The sequence below is a fragment of the Chiloscyllium plagiosum genome, chromosome 3, assembly GCF_004010195.1.
Source record: "Chiloscyllium plagiosum isolate BGI_BamShark_2017 chromosome 3, ASM401019v2, whole genome shotgun sequence".
Taxonomy (NCBI): Eukaryota; Metazoa; Chordata; class Chondrichthyes; order Orectolobiformes; family Hemiscylliidae; genus Chiloscyllium; species Chiloscyllium plagiosum.
The window spans coordinates 84,669,208-84,690,550 of NC_057712.1; the positions used below are offsets into that span (position 1 = coordinate 84,669,208).

Sequence of the window (21,343 nt, forward strand, 5' to 3'; positions counted from 1 at the left end):
AAATCAGCATGGTTTCATCAAGGGGAGGACATGCCTGACAAACTTGTTATAATTCTTTGAGTGGATAATAAGCAAGTTAAATCAAGGAGCGCCTATGGATGTTATTTACTTGGACTTACAGAAAGCCTTTGACAAGGTGCTGCACAAGAGGCTGCTGAGTAAGATAAGGGTCCATGGCAGAAGGCAGAGAGTGGGGATAAAAGGGTCCTCCTCAGGCTGGCAGCCAGTGACTAGTGGTGTTCCACAAGGCTCAGTTTTGGGACCACAACTTTTCACTTTACACATTAATGATCTAGATGAAGGGACTCAAGGCATTCTGGCTAAGTTTGCAGATGATACAAAGATAGGTGGAGGAGCAGGTACTATTGAGGAGGTGGGAAGGCTGCAGAAGGATTTAGACGAGAGTGGGCAAAGAAGTGGCAAATGGAATACAATGTGGGGAAATCTGAGGTCATGCACTTTGGTCGGAAGAATAGAGACTTAGACTATTTTCTGAATGGGACAAAATTCTGAAGTCTGAAGTGCACAAGGACTTGGGAGATCTAGTCCAGGATTCTCTTAAGATAAACTTCTTTTAGTTGGTAGTTGGGAAGGCAAATACAATGTTGGTATTTATTTTGAAAGGACCAGAATACGTAAGCAGAGATGTATAAGGCTTTATAATGCTCTGGTCAGACCACATTTAGAGTATTGTGATCAGTCTTGGGCCCCGTATCTCAGGAAGGATGCACTAACCTTGGAAGGGTCCAGAGGAGGTTCACAAGAATGATCCCAGGAATGAAAGGTTTAACATATGAGGAACTCTGGGTCTACATTGGTTAGGTCACTCTTGGAATACTGCGTGCAATTCTGGTCTCCTTCCTATCAGAAAGATGTTGTGAAACTTGAAAAGGTTCAGAAAAGATTTACAAGGATGTTGCCAGGGCTGGAGGATTTGAGCTACAGGGAGAGGCTGAACAGGCTGGGGCTGTTTTCCCTGTAGTGTCGAAGGCTGAGGGGTGACCTTATAGAGGTTTACAAAATTATGAGGGGCATGGATATTTATGAGGATAAAGAGACAAAGTCTTTTCCCTGGGGTTGGGGAGTCCAGAGCTAGAGGGCATAGGTTTAATTTGGGAGGGGAAAGATATGAAAGAGACCTAAGGGATATCTGGTCGGCATGGACAGGTTGGACCGAAGGGTCTGTTTCCATGCTGTACATCTCTATGATTCTATGATTCTATACTCTATGGAGTTTAGAAGGAAAGGATGGGGAGAGATCTAATTGATATTTACAGAATACTGAATGGCATGTACAGAGTGGACAATGGGAGAATGTTTCCAATAGTAGGGGAAACTAGGACCCGAGGACACAGCTTTGGAGTAAAGGGCAGACCCTTCAGAACAGAGATGAGGAGAAATGTCTTCAGCCAGAGAGTGGTGAATCTATTGAACTGGTTGCCACAGAAAGCTGTGGAGGCCAGGTCATTGAGTATATTTAAGACTGACATGGATAGGTTTTTGATTGTCAAGGGGACCAAGGGTTATAGGGAGAAAGCAGGAAAATGGGATTGAGAAACTTATCAGCTATGTTTGGATGGCAGAGCAGATTCAATGGGCCAAATGGTCTAATTTCTGCTCCTATGGTCTTACAGTCTTATGAAATGAGTGCACAGATATAATAAGTAGATCAGTGGAGTTTCGGATAATCAGCAAACATACGAGGAATATAGATTACTTAATTGCTTTAAAATAAAAACAGCAGCAGAGGATGATGTTAGCATGAGACCACATTACGTAAAAGGAATGACAATAGGGAGATGAACCACAAATAATATGGAAGAAAGAAAATGCAAATTAATAAGATTACGCATATGGCAATTGAGACAAATTTCGCCGAACATGTTAATATATCTCAAAGGTGGTATACTTATCACTGAAATTCAACAATCCTCAATACTCTGTTCCCTGTCTCTCAATACACCACGTTCTGCCCAAACCAAAATGAAAAGGCAAAGAAAAAAAGCATAAAGATAGAAATGAGAAAGACAACATAAACGTAAGAGAGTTGTAGAAGCATAGATATAGAAGAAGCAATATAAACACAATAGACTTGCCTAAGAGAGGCATCATAGTGTCAGAAAAACACCTTAGTGTTCACTGATAAAACAACTTAAATCCACAATAAAAATTACGTTGGGAACTGAAACAAAATGAAGTTGAATCCATTTTATAATCCTATTTTTGCGATTGTTTTGTAGATGATATGCTCTCCTTCATATTTGATGGAAGAGACTTTAATTTCACAAAATCTTTGCATATACAGACTGTAATAATCTACAGCGAATTGACAGACAATCACAGTCAACTTGTGGCACAAGGTTAAATCTTTAGGTCAGAGCTCAGATTATGTACCTTTGATATTATATAAAATGAGTCATACCTGTTGCTTGAAATCGTGTTATTGAACTTTGAGAATTAGTGGTCTAAACCTCCATGTTTATTTTTATTCTATATTTGCCACATATTGGTAATCTGCCAATAAATAATGATCTGTCTTAAGTAGAACACAAGGGTCAGGCAGAATTCATATCTTCACATTCCATATATCTCTTTATTTTTATGTAGCTCTTTTGCAATTAGTAATTAGGCTTTGATATAATGTGTCTTTCACTATAACTGTTTAAAATATGTTAAATTATCTCTTTTATTTCCAGAATGATGTTAAGTATACCTTTTAATGTGTCTTTCAATATAATCACATCATTGCATATCTTAACATCATGTTGAATGTCCCTAAAATCCCAACACTGTCGGAATAACATCCTGAACCTCCATAAAAGCTTAATGAAATGACAAAAGTAATTCTTTAATAGGTTCAAGAACCTAATATGCAAACTCAATTCACTCATCATTGCAACATGAGGAAATGAAAAAGCAATGAACCAAATGAGAACACTATTCTCCAGGAAAAATTATGTTGGCAATTCTCGACTGCTGCTAAAGAATGTTACACTTAATTTTTTTTTTCCCAGTGGCTTTTATAGTTAAGAAATTTTTGAACATTGTTTTGACTGATTTTATGTTATGATACTTCATAGTCCCAAGTTAACGAATAAATTGTAGAATAAATTCTGAGCTGCAGTAAGCAAAAGTGATTAATATCCATGGAGCAGGCAGCACATTCTGTAGTTCAGATAAGTGCCAGAAAACCTATTCAGTAGAAGTACATGTAGAACAAAATCAATCAAACAACCTAACTGTGACAAAGTGGACTAGTTTAGTTAGAAGAATTCGGGTCAGAGCTGTAATTAAAATTTTATGTTGAAAAGTTAAAAATAGTGAAGATAAACTGTGCATAAGTTGTCCCAAATATTACTGCACTGCACTGCTGTAAGGCTTTTGTTGTGAAACATGCAAAGGTCATGTTATTAATGAGTAATTGTACAGTACTGAGACCATATTATAATAAATATGTGTTTGTTGTGTTATTATATGAAAAAATACAAATTAGGAGCAGAGGTTAGCAATTGAGCCCCGCAAGTCCAAAGATAAAAGATAAAGTCATTACAGTCTTACCAGACCATAGGGTAGCTCTCTCATTAGAGAGAGAGAGAGGACTGGTGGTGGTTGTATCTGAGGATCACCACAACTCATGCAAGGGTAGACGTTGAAAAGGAGAGTCCTTCATGATAACATCAGCTGATATGGTGGGTGGGTGGGTTAGTTCAGCTGATTGGACAGCTAGTTGTCAAGCAGAATGAGTCCTCAGGTCTACTTTGTCTTCTTTTAAAATAGTCAATGACTTTGGCATATAAGCAAAAGAGTTCCAAAATCTCATAACCCTCTAAGAAAAAATAAAGTTTCCTCAAGGATGACTACTAATTTCAAAACAGGTCTGCACTCACCTACTTAAGGAAACCTAATTTTTACATCCACTTTGTCAAGACTACTCAGGGTCTTCTTTACTTCAGTCAAGTCACCCCTCAGTCTACTAAACTCCACTAAAATCAATCCCAATCTGTACAACCTTTCCTCATAAAGGAACCTACACATTCCAGGTATCAATGTAGTAAACCCCCACTGAAACACTTGCAATTTATTTGCATCCATCCTTCTATAAGAAGATTGATACTGCACATAGATTTGAGATTTAGCTTAACTATGTGCTGTGTAAATGAAGCTAAACCTGTCTATTTTTATCTTTAATTCCTCTGTATTAAAGAACGCCTTTAAGGGTTAGCCCTTCATAATTACATGTTGTAGCCCTTCATCCTCACAGTTTTGGAATTATTCTCCATTAAGTAATATTCTGTTCCTTTTCAATTCTTCCACTCAAAGTGAACAATTTAGCATGTTCCCACATTATATTTCTGATTCACTCACTCTATATTGGTTCATTTCACAACATGCTTCCTTACCTACATTTGTGTCGTCTGCAAATTTAACTACCATACCTTTGCTCTCTTAAGCTAAATAATTGGCATAAATTGTAAAACATTTAGGCCTCAGCACAGACCCCTGTGGGATGCCACCCATCACATCTTGTCAATTAGAAAATGAACTACTTTTGCACTCTGATTTCTGCCAATTTTCTTGTCATGCAAATTGGTCCTACACAATAAGCTGCTGCTTTTCACAATAAACTTTTTTGTAGCACTTTGTCAAATTCCTATTGGAAATCTAAGGACATCAGGTTACTCTTTATGAATAGAATATGTTATTGTTGTAAAGGACTCCAATAAATTGGTTAATCATGATTTCCCTTTCTCAAAACTATACTGACTTTTCCCAATTACCTTGAGATTTTATAAATATCCAACTATAAACACCTTAATGATATGTTCTAATACCTATCCTATGACAGAGTTCAAGCTAATAGGCCTATAGTTTGCTGTCTTCTGCCTCTCTCTCTTCATGAATAGAGGTAATATATTTGCTACCTTCCAGCCTGATAGAACCTTTCCTGAATCAAGGGAATTTTGGAAAATTAGCAACAACACATTTCATGGCTCAGTAGCCACCGCTTGCTTTTAAAGGAGCTTCAGATGGAATCCACCAGGACCCAGGGATTTCTCAGCCTGCAGCTCCATTATTTTACTTAGTGCCGCTTCCCTTATGGTTGTAATTTGGCTAAATTCCTCTCTCCCTTTCATCCATTATTGTTCACTAGAGGACCACTCAGTTTATTTACTCTTCCTTTTCAATGTGAAGTTGATGCAGGAAACCCATTCCAACTATTTTTATGCCTGATAAAAAATCTAACTGAAGAAAATGAATGTCAATACCTTTGACAATAGTCATGAGTGATGTAGAATTGAATGCGTCACACAACTATTATGCCATTAATCAGAGTACCACTCTCTGTTCTAATCAGATCACTTCTCTTGTAACCAAATGTATGTGTGGCTGGATAGAGATGGAAAACCCAGAAATGACTATGATTTTGGTGAGTTAGAAGAGCTACTTCCGGACCAATTTTCCATCCTCGCTTATCAAATATAATTATTAAACAAGTGAAAATGAAACAGGGCATCAGATCCTCCCCTATGTTTTCTCAGCGTATTGATGGAAACAACAGACAGAATTAGGCTGAGAACCTCAGGAAAAGAACCTCATGAAAATTGACCAATGTAATGATGTCCCTATAGACTCATTATTTTCATGAAGTCACATGTTGTAAACATAGAGCAGAATTCAGCTTCCTTCTTTCAACCTACTCTGTGTACCACCAACACTACAAAACGTGTGCTGCAGCAACTTGATGGAAGCCAGCTTGAGCCAGTGAGATCATGCCATAGCTTAGTAAGTCTCAAGGTCAGTATAGTACACCATTGTGCTCTAATCAGTGCATTTTTGAGCCAATGCTCTATATGATGTTCTATTCCAGCACCTGCAGCTTTTTTGGTTTTCTATTCAGAGTGACAGCTCCAACTCAAGTTAGTGATTCCAGGTGATTGTCTCTCAATCCATTGCTACTTTTTCTCAGTTTTTAGAAATTTGGCATGAATACTATTTACATACCTTTCTCAGGCCCTATACTTGGAAGAGATACTGAACGAGTGCAGAGCTGGCAGATACATCTTATGAAATGAATTTGGCTACACGGGTTGTGGCAGCCTTCACTTTCTGTACTGTGTGAAAAGTACATATTGCGGTATTGTTTAATAAGTTTAGAAATCTTTGGACAGTTTAGGAACAAGATCACATCAGTCAAGATCAAAGCTCCCACAGTGCAATTTGACCTTTTTAACTATTCAGGAGGATCGTTGATGAGTGTTGCATGATTCTTATTAATAAGGACTGGTTCATCTAACCAAGAAGCTGCCAACAGCTGGCTGTCTTTTCTGCTCACTGCATGCTTCAACCTTTGACTGATCCACTAAATACATTTAATTTTATTTAATTCTGGCAAGTTGCATTATCATCTCATCTTCCTTAGAGACAGACAGAGAGAGACAGAAAACTTTGAAGGGTGGTTGCTTGAAGTAATAAGTTACATTCAAGCAGTATCTTGCATCTGGGTTGGGCAGTTATCTGGCCAATTTGGCACATTATAAGAATGTCTTGAGGGATAAAATGCAAGACTTATCCTTTAAGTGCTCAGAAAAAAAAAACTTCAGTAGTTCAGGAGATTGTTGAGTCAGGAATGCTTCAGTTTTTTAGAGAGCTATTAATGTCACTGTCAGTGGGCTAGATCTGTGCTTTTTCTCTTTGTTTGACAAAACTATTTAATGCCAATTTCTTGCAAAATGTCCAGGGTTGTTTTAAAATTCCCAAAGAGAAAAGCTAGTTCTTTTTCTCAAATTACGTTAAACTCAGTCCTCCTTGAAGGAGGCCCAAGCTTAGATCACCCATCTTGAGGCAAAACCATCAAAAACCTCCCAGCTGTATTTTGAAATATTCTTACACATCATCTTTGTTAGTAAAGATTGTTCTACTTTCCCATAAAATGATTCTTTACTTGAACTCAATATCAAACTAAAAATGTCAGTAATAGGAACACAAACGTAAACACCGGATTTACACAGTTTCTTTCGCTTCTGAGTAGATTGCGGGCAGCATCTTAATAAACATTAAGATTGTAAGGTGGTGATCTTAAAATTGCATTCCCAAAATGGAAAAAATATAATTCCTCCAAGACATCATCCATTCCTCAAAATACTTGATTTACCTCTTAAAAAGCTCCAAATCTAAGTATGCGCAGATATTTCAGGTCCCTTAAATGGAGCATCAGTCAAGTGACTTTCTGAACTTTGTCCAGGGTCTCAATAACCTTTACCCTATGAAAGATCAATAACAAACATTGTCAGTGTGGTTGAACCAAAGCCTTTTACTTGGAAATAATTTTTTAAAAAAAGTATTCATTGTGGGATGGGGGCATCACTGGCTATGCCAGCATTTATTGCCCATCCCTAGTTGCTCTTGAGAAGGTGGTGGTGAGCTGCCTTCTTGAATTACTGCAGTCCGCCTGCTGTGGGTTGACCCACAATGCCATTAGGGAGGGAATTCCATGTTTTTGACCCAGCAACAGTGAAGGAACGACGATATATTTCCAAGTCAGGATGATGAGTAGCTTGTACGGGAACTTGAATGTGGTGATGTTTCCATGTACATGGTAACCTTGTCCTTCTAGGTAGAAGTGGTCATGGGTTTGGATTGTGTTATCTGAGGATCTCTGGTGAATTCCTGCAGTGTATCTTGTAGATTGTACACACTGCTGCTACTGAGTGTCACTGGTGGAGGGAATGGATTGTACATGTAATTTTGTATTTAGTTGTCCTAGCTTTGTTTGTTAATGCCATTGTTTTGTATAATGCTTATTGCCTTTGCTTTAACCTTTAAGGACTTATAAATTGTAACCTTGGATAGTCTGGACATTGTAATCCTGCATGATGCATTCATATTTTGATTTCCCCCATCCAATATATTAATTTCACTTGTTTACTTTGAGAACATTTGCCAGTCATGAACCCATTTCTCCAAAGCATATATATCTCATGACAGACCAGTTACGTTATCCAAGTTCCTAATTCCTGTTTATATCCTTGTATAATCAAACTTGTCAGCTTTCCTAAAGGACACCACCAAGTTATTAAGGAAGATAATAAAAACCTATGTATCTAAAGATGATCTCTGCAGGTCTTGACTAGTGACTCAATCTCTCCTGCAATCATTAAAGATTATCGAATGTCTACACAGATTTGCCATCTGATCCAAGATCCATTTGTCAGTTTCACAAGCATCAATGCTACTCAGCTTCATTTTTGGCACTTTATTTAAAGCAAGTGTTTGAAAACTCAAAACTACAAAATTTACCAGACATTCACCATTCAACAACTTTGTTTTTGACATTAGATGAGGCTATGGAAACCCAGTTTCTAATTGATATAGGTTGCAAATGCACAGTATAATTTGCTATTTAAGATAACAGCTGACATTGTAACAATTATAAAGTTGTCTGAAATCAAGTAGTCTTTTTATTTGAAATAAAGAAGCGTTATTCACAATATATGAACCAGAATTTGCTGTCGCTCATGAGAAAATCTGAATTCTTAACATTAGTTTACAAACCTGAACTATTCTAATACCTGATGATTTACATTTATTTTATTTAATACTTTTTAAGTCTATTACCACTCCAGCAAACAGGTGACTTCCTCTGTGATTCCTTTGACACTCCTTTGCAGTTTAAGTTAAGCAACCATAGTCTTTAAAAGAACCCTATTTATTTTCAGTGTCTCTAGAGTTTGACTCGGATAGTTGCCTTTTGAAGACTCACCTTTCATGTTGAGATTGTACATGAGTTGTCTGTTCTCAATGTGTGAGTTGTTTCTGTACACCTAGCCTAATATGAAAAAAATAAGATAGGCCAGTTTTCTATTTTTGCTGTAAAAGATGTGGAAGTATCTTTCTTTTGGTTACATGATGGTCTGCAATATAATAACTGAAAGTTCACTTTAAACATCAAGCAAATCTACGTTATGATATTTGCAAAGGCATGAACCATGTGCATTATTACGACAGTGCGGTCAGATAAAATTATATTTGATTATAATGGAACAGCTTATATGACACCAATGACATTTTCAGTGTTCCTTTTGTTGTTTTAGGAACTGACTAGTTTCAATTACCTGGATTTATACAAACTTGCTGACCTATTTAATCTTACCCTGCTGGAGGAAGCAGTGGTTAATTTCCTGGTGAAACACCTGTCTGAACTGCTGAAGAACCACCCTGAGAAGGTCATGGCACTCCCTTACCAGCTCCTGCGAGACGTTCTGAAGAGTGACCGTCTGACATCACTAAGTGAGGAGCAAATATGGCAGGTAACATAAATGCACAGATGTACTTCACTTCAACTCTCAAGTTTGTTTTTCTCACTTCTCTTCTAAAGGTTCTGATTCCTTGGGGTGCTGTTGTTCCATATATTTATCTTCCATTATGGGTTCAAGTGAAAATTGTTCATGAATGATCGTTGATAGTGAGATATTATTGAATTGTTCAATTGTAGGGACAGTGCATCAAAGCATTGACCTTTTGTTGTTGAGTGTCAATGTTGCACATTTTCATGATCAGCCCCTGAGCAGGAACTTCGGGAGCTTCCTTGAAATCTGTGGCCAATTATGCCACTTTTGTTATTTTAAGTGATGTCAGTAGACTAAGTACATATCAAAGATCGAACCTGTGATCTTTCTGGTCTGTACTGTCCCTCTGTATGCGAGCCTGTTAATTTTCAAATTTCCTTCTCACAGAGGTAATTAACATATCAAAATGATGAGAACTTCAGGAACAGCGTTTAAATTTTACAAAGTAGTCTCAAGTAGATTGTTAAACATTCATATTGAGATTGTACATCAGCTGGCTATAATAAATGTCTGAGTTGTGTCTCTACATTGAGCTTAATGTGTAAATAAAAAGAGGAAAGGCCACTTTTCTTATGCTATAAAAGATGTGGAGGTATCTTTCTTCTTGTTCCATGATGGTCTGCAATACAATAACTGAAAGTTCACTTTAAACGTCAAGCAAGTCTGCTTCACTGCTGGCCTCCTGGGACTGTAAAGATCTTTTCAAATAGGATGAGGGCCTTGTACTAATTGCTTATTGACTATTCATTTTAGGCCGATAAGCTTTCTTCAAAGCATTCTGCTTTGGTGATCGTATTATAGAAAGGATTGGAAAAGGGAATGCCTGGATTACAAAGTGAAACAATTCACAGGTACAATTGTGATCACTCAACCTTGCACATGCCAGCATTTTCTGATTTTAACAAAAAGACTGTCATCAAAGTTCTCAGTTTTTGGAGTGTGTGTTGGGGATGGGAGAAAGAAACAGTGAGCTCATAATAATGCTGCAAAAAGGCTCTTGTCTGGTGCATAAATTGCAAAACAAGTGTGCTGAATTTAAAATTGCTGTTCGAATTCAGAAATAATAAATATCTTTCTTTCTGTTAATGCTGTGAAATGCAACATATGGTTTAATTTTGTTATTTTCTTTCTAATATGCAGACATTGAAAGAACTATAATTTTCTGTAATTGTTTTCTCTGTATCTGACTGATATATACATAGAAAAACAGTTATTAGCATGTTTAATTTTACTTAAGAGAAACCAGTCTTGAGTCTTGGTCATTTCTGACTCAAAATTGGTTTATGACAGGATCTTATTAAACTCTAATATTTAGGGGAAACGAGAAACTCAGTGCAGTTTTTTTTCAATACACCTTATTTTGGAGGCTAAAGAAAGTACATTTGCAGCTTAGTGTCAGGACAAGGTATAGTAGATTTGTCAATATATCCAATATGTTACTGGAAGGAGAAATCACAGGTTTTTGCTCTGCTTTAAACTTGTGCAATTTTACTCTCTCTGTGTGTTATTTTATTTATGCTGTACTTTTGCACACCGACATTTTATAATGGGATATATGGTCAGATTGGTGCTTCTAATCTTATGAATGAAGTGAGTCCATGCCACCTAAAGTTCTGATAGATGTATGGGCATGTTCTAATTATTTTATGATAAGTGTAGTTAATAATCTAAATTTATGGTTCAAGGATAATCTACATAATGTTCCTCTTGAATTGAAATGATAATGGACTGAATGTACATTTTTAGTACTTTCTTGGATTAAGGCATATATGTCCAAATAATGTTATTTTTCATTAACCATTTTGAATTTTCAGATTCTATTTGTAGTGAAAAATTAATGTGATGAACTTTGAACTGCAAAAAAACATTAAACTTAGAGAAAATTTATTACAATCACACACTCAAGGAAACAAATGACAGTCTAAAAAAGTATTGATTTATTGGAAAACACCATTATTGTTAGGTGTAAAGCAATTAATTAAGACTCCAATGTCTTGAAGACACACCAAAGACAATCAGCTGAGTTAATACAGTGGTGTAAAACCCCATTAATGGGACTTCTGTGTGATCTGTCATTTCATTGTACATAGATGTGTAGCCTCACTGAACATTGGTTTTGTTTTAATAATTATGTCGTATTTAATAGTTTTCTTTTAAAAGTTGATTTTGTTTTAAAATAAATTGCATTATGTGTTTATCTTCTAATCTACATTTTTTTTGTGTTTTGTTGCTCCCATAACAGATGAGGGAATAGCCTAGTGGTATTATCACTGGACTGTTAATGTTCTGGGGACCTGGGTTCAAATCTCACCACAGCAGATGGTGGAATTTGAACATAATATAAATCTGGAATTAAGAATCTAATGATGACCATGAATCGATTATCCGAAAAACCTATCTGAGTCACTAATGTCCGTTAGGGAAGGAAATTGCCATCCTCGCCTGGTCTGGACTACATGTGACTCCAGACCCACAGCAACATGACTCTTAACTGACTTCTGGGCAATAAATGCTGGCCTGGCCAGTGATGCCCACATCCCATGAATTAAGTTTTTTAAAAATCCATATTGCAGGAAAATTTATAAAGGGTGCCATGAAAAGCATTGACAAGATCAAAATGTCAATAAACATACAAGAGATGACAGACGGTATAGCTCATCCATCAGCCTGTATGGTTGAGGCCACAGTAAGGTGGTTATGGTTCCCTTTAAATAAAATCTAAATACTTTTTTGTTTCGAATGCTAGAACCTTATTGGAAAATCACAGAATAATTATCAGAGTCAAAAAGGCTTTAGGGAAAGGAAATTATGTTTGACCAATTTACTTGAGGTTTTTGAGGATATAAACCAGTAGGGTAGATAAAAGAAAGCCAGCAGATGTTGTATAGTTTTTTTGATTTTCTGAGGCAATTTGATCAGATGCTGCACAAACAGTTGACATACAAGGTTAAGGTTCTTAGGTTTGGGGATAATCTGTTAATATGTTTCAGTATTGGTTAAAATACAGGAAAGAGAGCAAGAATGTTAGTAGATTATTTTCAGAATGACAGCATGTAAATTGGGGAGTAATTTAAGGGTCAATGCTGAGCCCTCAGTAATTTACAACATGCAATACTAACTTAGATGAGGGAACCAAGTTTTCTGATGATGCAATCTAAGATGGAAAAGTCAGAAATGGAGAGGGCACAAAGAAACTGCAAAGAGATAAAGACTGATTCACTGATTGGACAAGGAAGTGCGATCGGATTATAGTTGGGCAAAATGGATTAAATTCTAAACTTTGGTCGGAAAAGTTGAAAACAGAATATTTTATAAATAGTGGGAGACCAATAAATGTTAACCATAGGCATTTGTTGTCCTTGTACCTGAAGCTCAAAGCTAATGTGCACATCTCGCAGCATATGGAAGGCAGAGTTCTTTTATTGCAAGTGGCTTGTGGTTTAAAGAGCAAGGAAGCTTTGCTCAATTATGTAGTACTTTGATGAGAGTACATCTGGAGTATTGTCGAGCTTTTAGTCATCACTTAAAGAAGAACATACTTGCCTTAGAAGAGATGCAACACAAATTCAATAGATTGAATCCTCGAATTGTGGGACTGAATTATGAAGAGAAATTGAATAAAATGGCTTATATTCTCTGGGCTTTTGGAGAATGAGAAGTGATCTCTTGAACTTTTGTTTCAGTGATTTGATAATAATCAGACATTTCTGACTATGAGAATTTAACAACATAAGGATAGTGTTCAAAAATTGAGTTAATGATGTTGTAATTAATCCATGATATAATTGAATGGTAGACCATGCTCAAAGAATGCAATGGCTTGCACCTGCTCCTCCTCCTGTTTCTTATTATCTTTTGTTCCTGCTTGAAATCACATACCAAGACTCTTGTGTTATCGTACATATTATGAGGTGTAGTCTATGTGGTATAGAATGAGTCATTCAGTCATCAAGTATATAAAAATCATTTAACATGGAGGTATTAATAAATTGTTGGAGCCACAGACTGACATTTGCCCGAGAACTGATGAGCTTCATTCTAGGGTCTTAAAATATGTCGAGAGTGTGGTGCTGAAAAAGCACAGCAGGTCAGGCAGCGTCTGAGGAGCAGGAAAATCGGCATTTCAACCATAAGCCCATCATCAGGAAAATATGTGGCTAGTGAGGGAGCTAGTTACTTGATTTTAGGTTTCCAACACTCTTTTGATTCAGAGGCGGTCCTATTAGATTGGAAGAAAATCAATGTAACTCCTTTTATTCAAAAAGGGTGAGAGAGAGGCAGAAAGCAGGGCTGCAAACCAGTTAGCTTAACATCTATCATAGGGAAGCTGTTAGAATGTATCATTAAAGAATTTATAGATGGGAACTTGGATAAGTTGAAAGTAATCAGGCAGAGATTTCATGGATTTATGAAAGGGAAATTGTGTTTGACCAATTAATTACAGTTTTTTGAGGAGGTAGTTAAAGGGGAACCAAGAACTGTACATAGATATCCAGAAGACATTTGCCACATCAAATCTTATTGCAGAAAATATAACTCATGGTGTAGGGCATAACATGTTGGCATGGATGAACAGTGGCTAACTAATCAGAAGTAGGGAGTAGGCATAAATAAGTCATAGAGTCAAACCTATTACACTTTATTTTTCAGATCTTCAGCAACTGCAGTACTTTGCTTTTATTTTAAAAGCACTTTAGATTAGATTCCCTACAGTGTGGAAACAGGCCTTTCGGCCCAACCAGTCCACACTGACCCTCCAAAGAGTAACCCACCCAGACCCATTTCCCTCTGACTAATGCACCTAGCACTGTGGGTACTTTAGCATGGCCAATTCACCTGACCTGCACATCTTTGGACTGTGGGAGGAAACCGGAACATCCGGAGGAAACTCACGCAGACACGAGAATGTGCAAACTCCACACAGACAGTCGCCCAAGGCTGGAATCGTACTCAGGACCCTGTTGCTGTGAGACAGCAGTGTTAACCACTAAGGCACCATGCCGCCCCTTGAAACAGACCCTTCGGTCCAACTCGCCCATACCAACTAGATATCCTAAACTGAACCAGATCCATTTGCTTGTGTTTGTTCCATAATAGTCTAAACCTTTCCTATTCATGTTTGATCAATTTACTTGAGGTTTTTGAGGATGTACAGCAGGATAGATAAAAGGAAGCCAGCAAAAAGGAAGCCAAAAAACTAGTATAGTTTTTTGATTTTCCTATTCATGTACATATCCAAGTGTCTTTTAAATGTTCTAATTGTACTCGCCTCTACCACTTCCTCTGGCAGATCATTCAATACACACGCCACCTGCTTTGTGTGAAAAAGTTGCTCCTCAGGTCCTTTTTAAGTCTTTCCCCTCTCACCTTAAACCCAAACCCTCGAGTTTAGATTCTCCTATCCTTGGAAAAACACTTTGGCGTGATGATCTAATAAAGCTCTATAAGGTTTAGCCTCTGACAATCCACATGAGAAAAGGCTCAGCTATCCAGCCTCTCCTTATAACTCAACACTCAAGCCCTGGCAACACCCTTATAAATGTTTCTGCATCCTTTCTAATTTGACAACATCCTTCCTAAAGCAGAACGATTAGAATTGTACACATCATTCTAAAAGGGGCCTCACCAATACCGGCTCACCACAAAAAATGAGTATTTTTCAGATTGATATGTTTCACAGGATCAGTGCTGGAACGTCCATTGTTTCTAATTTTTATCAATGACTTGGAAAAAGGGATGAAAGGTTTGTTGCCAAATTTACTGATGTTACAAAGATGGGTAGAAAGGTAGATTATGAAAGGGACATAAAGCTACAAAAATAGTTTAAGTAAGTGGGCAGAGATGATAAATTAAGAATATTGTGGCAAAATGTGAAATTGTCCATTTTTGGCAGGAAGAATAAAAAGGTATACTATCTAGTTGGGGAAAGATTAGAGTTCTGAAGTGCAGAGGGACCTGTGTGTTCTTGTGCATAAATCATAAGAAGTTAATTTGCATTTTTTTTATCACGAGCAATTGTTATCAAAAATTGAAAGGTTATCCTTCAGTTAAGTAGGACATCAGTGCAAATTTTGTGCAGTATTGGTCACCTTATTGAAAGAATGATGTAAATGCATTAGAGACAGTTCAAAGACAGCAATAAGGCTTATTAGACTTATGGAAGGAATGGGGAGGGGGGTTGAGATGGGTTGGTAGTGTCTCATGCGGACAGGCAAGACTTGCATTTGTTGCATTTTAAGAGAGTAAGAGGTGACTTATATCCTGAGAGGTTCTGTTTAAAATTCAGGTCACACCTTTAAAACCATAATTAGACACTTTTTCTGAGGGTCATGAATCTTTGGAACACTCTTCCTGAAATGGTGGTGGACGCAGGATCCTTGAATATTTTTAAGACAGAGCTGGATAGATTTTTGTTAATTAAGAATGTAAGTTTATCAGGATGGGTGTAAATGCAGATTTGTCAATATAATTAGATCAGCTTTGATCTAACTGAGTGGCAGAGCAGGATCAGTGGGCTGAATGGCCTGCTGCTACTAATTCATGTGTTTATGTGTAAACCTGAAAAGTTCTGCTGATTATTATGTATTATATCTGTAAGTGCTGCAAACTATGAAGCTCCTACATTTTAACCTTTTTATGCTGGTTTGGCTGATCTCAGGCGATCTGCAGTGGGGCATGTCAATTGGTTTCAGGTTGGGTGGAATTATTGTCAGGGTGGCTCCTGTTAACAAGTGTGTATTTGTGGAAGTTGAATAGGAACAGATCTGAGTTGACTGTTTAGTCGCACATTATCGATTAGTTACCTGACAATTGAAGTCTTTACTCATCCATGAAAAGTATTACTTCAGCTAGATACTGGAGAGCTGCCAGCTGGCTGCCAACGCCCTTGGGACTGCACCGTAGCAAAAATCATTGCATTTTTTAGGGAAAGGTGACAATTGGAAACCATGCACAATTGGATGAGCATGTAAATTAGACACATTGATAGATAACCATGCCAATGTTTTTACCTTTTCGTTTACCTTCCAGCAGAGAGTTTTGAAATCTGTAGATTAGTAATGTGTGTGTAAAAGGAGCAGTGGGGGGAAGGTGTGGGGAGGGATCACTGTGTACTATTTCAGTTTCGGTCACTGTAAAGAAATAGGATACTTTCTAGAAGCATGATGTTACTGTTGAGCACAGCTTTCATTTGTGCTCAAATGAAACTAGAGGGAATCTAGAAGGTTTGAAATGGGCCACCTCCACCTGTGTGATTCTCCACAGAATCACACAGCACAGAAACAGGCTCTTCAGCCCAACTCATCCATGCTGACCATGTTTCCTAAACTGAGTTACTACCCTATACCTGTGGCCAACGTTCCTCTCAACCTTTCCTGTCCATGTAAGTGTGCAAATTTCTTTTAAAGACACATTGTTTACTAAATATATCAGTACTTTGGCTTGATATATTATTCAACAAAAACACATTTTGGTTTGAGTGAGCCCTAGCTCACAGAATTAACAGAAACCACACAGACACAATTAACTCACGTGGCTCAATCTGTGATTAAAACATGGAGTTCAGAGGGTAATTAGTAGAGCATGATTAATGAGGGTGTTGGGAAGTTCAGTCAAATTATAATGTCAAATTTAGTACTTATATATGCATCAGTGGAAAAAGACAGCTTTTAGGGTTGGTGGACTAAATTGAGTATGACATTATTTTACTGTGTTATTTAAATGATGAGCAAGAAACAAAAATAATGTTATTAGTTTCTACCAGCTTGATGTAACTAGGGAAACTCGTGAGAAAATGAAGAATTTGTCAATATCATGAGTAGCTGCTTCCCTGAGTTGGTATACTAGAAAATCTGTGGGAGGCTGCTATCTCTTCAGGACTTGATTTGGATGAGTGTCTAGATATTAATCAACGCATGTACATAGATAAATCTTTAGATAGTAAGTTATAAGTTGGGTAATAATAATTCACCATTCAACATGCAATCTTAAAAAACCCAAATTATCAAAATAAATCAGAAGAACAATTCAAGTAACAATTCGTCCAAGAATGTATTGACGCCATTCAAAAATGATTGGTCAGAATTTTAATCCATCACATTTCTATGTCAGTAACAAGTTAAGGCAACTGAATCTGTCAGCCTGTTGGGAAACTGACAGGTACCCATTGATTTTCAGTTTCAATCCAAACAGAATTTGACTTGCACAGGAACGAATCATGGAACAGGTGGACAGACTATTTAAATAAATGAAATGCTCATCTGCTGTGTTAGCTCAAGGTTTCATGGTTATCACATGCATCCCAAGAAGGATTTCCTGAAACTCACTGGGAAAACCTTGCAGACCAAAATGAATGAGAGCAGAGTGAGCATAAAAGGTGGTGGGGAGAGTGAGAGTTTGCTTGAAGAACAGTAGGATGAAACAAGAGCTGAACAGAATTTAAAGGGGCTTTTGGGCTTGGAGCACAAGCAGAATTTGAAATGTGATTTTATTTTTATGCGAAAAAGTGATGTTTACATTGGAATTGTGAATAGTGAATAGCTAGTGAGAAATGTAACTTTCTACCCTTGATTAATAGTAAATTGTCTGTAAAGTAATGCAAAGAAATGGCACCCTTGAAATATAGGAAGTCATGAGTGCTAATCTTAGTAATGGAGACCATGACAACTATTACTGATTGTTGTAAAAACCCATCTCGTTCACCGTTGTCCTTCAAAGAAAGAAATCTGCTTCCCTCACTTGGTTTGGCCTATGTGGTGACTCTTAACTATCCTCTGGCATAGCTAAACCCTCAGTTCAAGGTTAATTAGGGATGGAAAACAAATGCCAGTCTTGTCAACAATGGCCACAACCCATGGAATAATAAAGAAAACCAACTGCTTTTCAATTTCAGATATTGATGAGGAAGGAGTACAGCCACAGTCAAGTCTGTGACACTGTAGGAGACCTGGCTACACAAATGATGAAAAAGAAGAATGGAAGAGAAATAGTGAAAAGGAATTCAACAGTTAGGTAATCAGACAGGTGATTCCACTAACTCAATTGCCCAGGTGCCAGGGTCAAAGAATGTAACAGAGCTGCTATAGAACATTGATATGGGAGGCGGTGAATAGGCGGCAATTGTAGTCCACATCAGTACTAAGTATGTAGGTTCAAAGAAGGATGAGGCCCTGAAGGTAGGTTTTATAGAGCTGGGAAATGGATTAAAAAGCCGTTTTCAAAAACAGTAAACTCAAGGATGTTGCCAGTGCCACTTGCTGATGAGTACAGAAATGGAAGATTCAGCAAATAAATGTGTGGGTTGAAAGATGCTGCAGGAGGGCGGGCTTTATATCTCTGAGGCATTGGAACAAATCCTAGGGCTGGTGAGACCTATACAGAGAGGATGGATCATCCATTAACAGCACTGGAACTTCATGGGGCAGATTTTCTAATGCTGTTGAGAGAGTTGAACCGGATTGGCAGGTGAGTGGGACTTGGAAGTGGTTATGATCCCAGCTGATGTTATTACTGGACCAGTAAAATTCCAGACTAAAATTTGGCTTGATAGATTGCATTTTGTTTTGATAGATTGTATTGATAGATTATATTTTGTTTTGCTTTTAGTTAACAAAGTGGCCTTTTTCTGAAACACAAGCACAGAGTGCTACAGATTTAGTTTTAACAATACAACAAAATTTTATTATTTGAAATAAACAAATAGAATCCCCACAGTGGGGAGGCAGGCCATTTGACCCATCAAATCCACACCAAGCCTCCGAAGACCAATATTCCCCTACCTTATTCCTGAAACCCTACATTTCTACGTCCTTGGACGCAATGGGCAATTTAGCATGGCCAATCCATCTAATCTGCACATCTTTGGACGGTGGGATAAAACACATGCAGACACGATGAGAATGTGCAAACTTCACACAGAGAGTTGCCCACGAGTGGAATTGAACCCGGGTCATCTGGCACTGAGGCAGTAGTGCTAACCACCGAGCCACAAAAATAAATGAATGAAGATTCTGGATAAACTAAGCTATTTACATATAGCACCAATCAAAGATTTCAAAATGTATGATAAATTGCAATCTCATATATTCTGAAACAATCACAATACAGTGCTGAAGCACCAGGTACTTATGTATATCTCATTTATGTGTTTAACATAACTGTCTTATTTTCAATTCCCAGTACAGTCGGTTTTGCTATAACGTGATAGTTCAGTTGTCATGCAATCTCATCTTGTAAGAACATCATGCAATAATTGTGCCATTTAAAGTAAGAAGGTTGGAATCGTGTTTATAACCAATATATGCTTAAAAGTTTGAGCTTTAGAAACCCAATTCATCAGTTGTGTTACAGTGAATTTGCATTAACAAAATGCACGTTATAGCAGAATGATCTGTCCTGAAGGTTTGATAGCATTTCCTTTAAGTATTCACACAACTGTGCTCAGACTTTCTCAGCTGCAAATAATTCCTTCAGAGTTCTAACAAAACACTTCTAGTCTGGAACCTTCAACCTAAAATCCTCAGACTGAGGTAACCTTGTAGAAAGTGGGCAGGACTTTGGGGAGTCAGAAGGTGCATTACTCATTGCAGTTTCTGGTGAATGGTAACACCAAGAATGTTAATAATGGATGATGATAACACTATTTAATATCAAGGGGCAGAGGTTCATTCATCTCTTATTGGACATTGTTATTGCTTGGCATTTGTGTGGCATGAATGTTACTTGCCACTTGTTGGCCCAAGCCTAGATACTGTCCAGGTCTTGCTGCATTTGAACATGGACTATTTCAGCATCTGAGGAGTCACAAATTGTGCTGACTATTGTACAATCATCAGTGAACATCCCCACTTCTGATCTATAATGGAGGAAGATTAATTGATGAATCAGCTGCAGATGGTTGGGACTTGGGCCCAACCCCAAAGAACTCCTGCAGAGCTGTCCTGAGCTGAGATGATTGACCTCCGACAATCACATCATCATTCTTTTTGCTAGGTATGATTCCAGCCAGTGGTGAATTTGCTCCTGATTCCAGTTTTGTAGAGGTTTCTTGATTCCACCCTTTCAAATGCAGCCTTGATGGCAAGAACTGTCACTCTCACCTCAGCTCTGGAATCCAGCTCCTTTATCCATGCCTGAACCAAGGTTGTAATGAGGTCAGGAGTTGAGTTGTCTTAAGCAGGGTATCAGTGAGCAGGTGCTACCTGTTAGCACAGTTGATGACACCTATTACTTCACTGATGGTCAAGAGTAGACTAATGGAGTGGAATTGGCTGGGTTTTGCATTTAGGACACACCTAGGTAATTTTCTACATTGTTGGGTAGATGCCAGTGCTGTATCCTTACATGAAGAGCTTGACTAGGGGAGTGGCAAGTTCTCGAGCAAAGACTTCAATACTATTGTTGGAATGTAGCGGTTGCAGTACCCGATGTCTCCAACCATTTCTTAATATCATGTGGAGTGAATTGCATTGGCTGAAGACTGGTATCTGTAATGCTGAGGACCATTAGAATACGTTAGAATACATTTTTCAGGGATTTGGGACATGAGTTTCTCATTGCTAAATTTCTAGCTTCTTACCTGCACCATATGCCTTTTTAAGAACCTTATCAACCTGGGTGGCAACTTTCAAGGATCTATGCACCTGGACGCTGAGATCTCTCTGCTCAACTACACTACCAAGAATCTTATCATTAGCCCAGTACTCTGCATTCCTGTTACTCCTTTCAAAGTGAATCACCTCACACTTTGCACATTAAACTCCCTTTGCCACCTCTCAGCCCACCTCTGCAGCTTATCTATGTCCCTCTGTAACCTATAATATCCTTCGTCACTATCCACAACTCTACCGACCTTAGTGTCATCCACAAATTTACTAACTCGTCCAGGTCATTTATAAAAATGACAAACAGCAGTGGACCCAAAACAGATCCTTGCAGTACACCCCTAGTAACTGAACTCCAGGATGAATACTTCCCATCAATCACCCCCCTTTGTCTTC

General features: G+C 37.8%; 1 protein-coding gene across 7 annotated transcripts in view; it reads left to right on the forward strand.

Annotated features, from left to right (window-relative positions):
• Positions 1-21,343, forward strand: part of klhl32 (kelch-like family member 32) — a 293,533-nt gene that overhangs the window by 156,879 nt on the left and 115,311 nt on the right. For 5 of the 7 annotated variants that reach the window (XM_043685384.1, XM_043685379.1, XM_043685376.1 and 2 more), the window contains one exon: positions 9,093-9,308. In XM_043685384.1, coding sequence (XP_043541319.1) covers positions 9,093-9,308 — 216 coding nt within the window. Of the gene's footprint in view, positions 1-5,353; positions 5,429-9,092; positions 9,309-10,100; positions 11,027-21,343 lie in introns of those variants that run through there. The other 2 variants (XM_043685412.1, XM_043685388.1) reach the window with 2 other exon arrangements.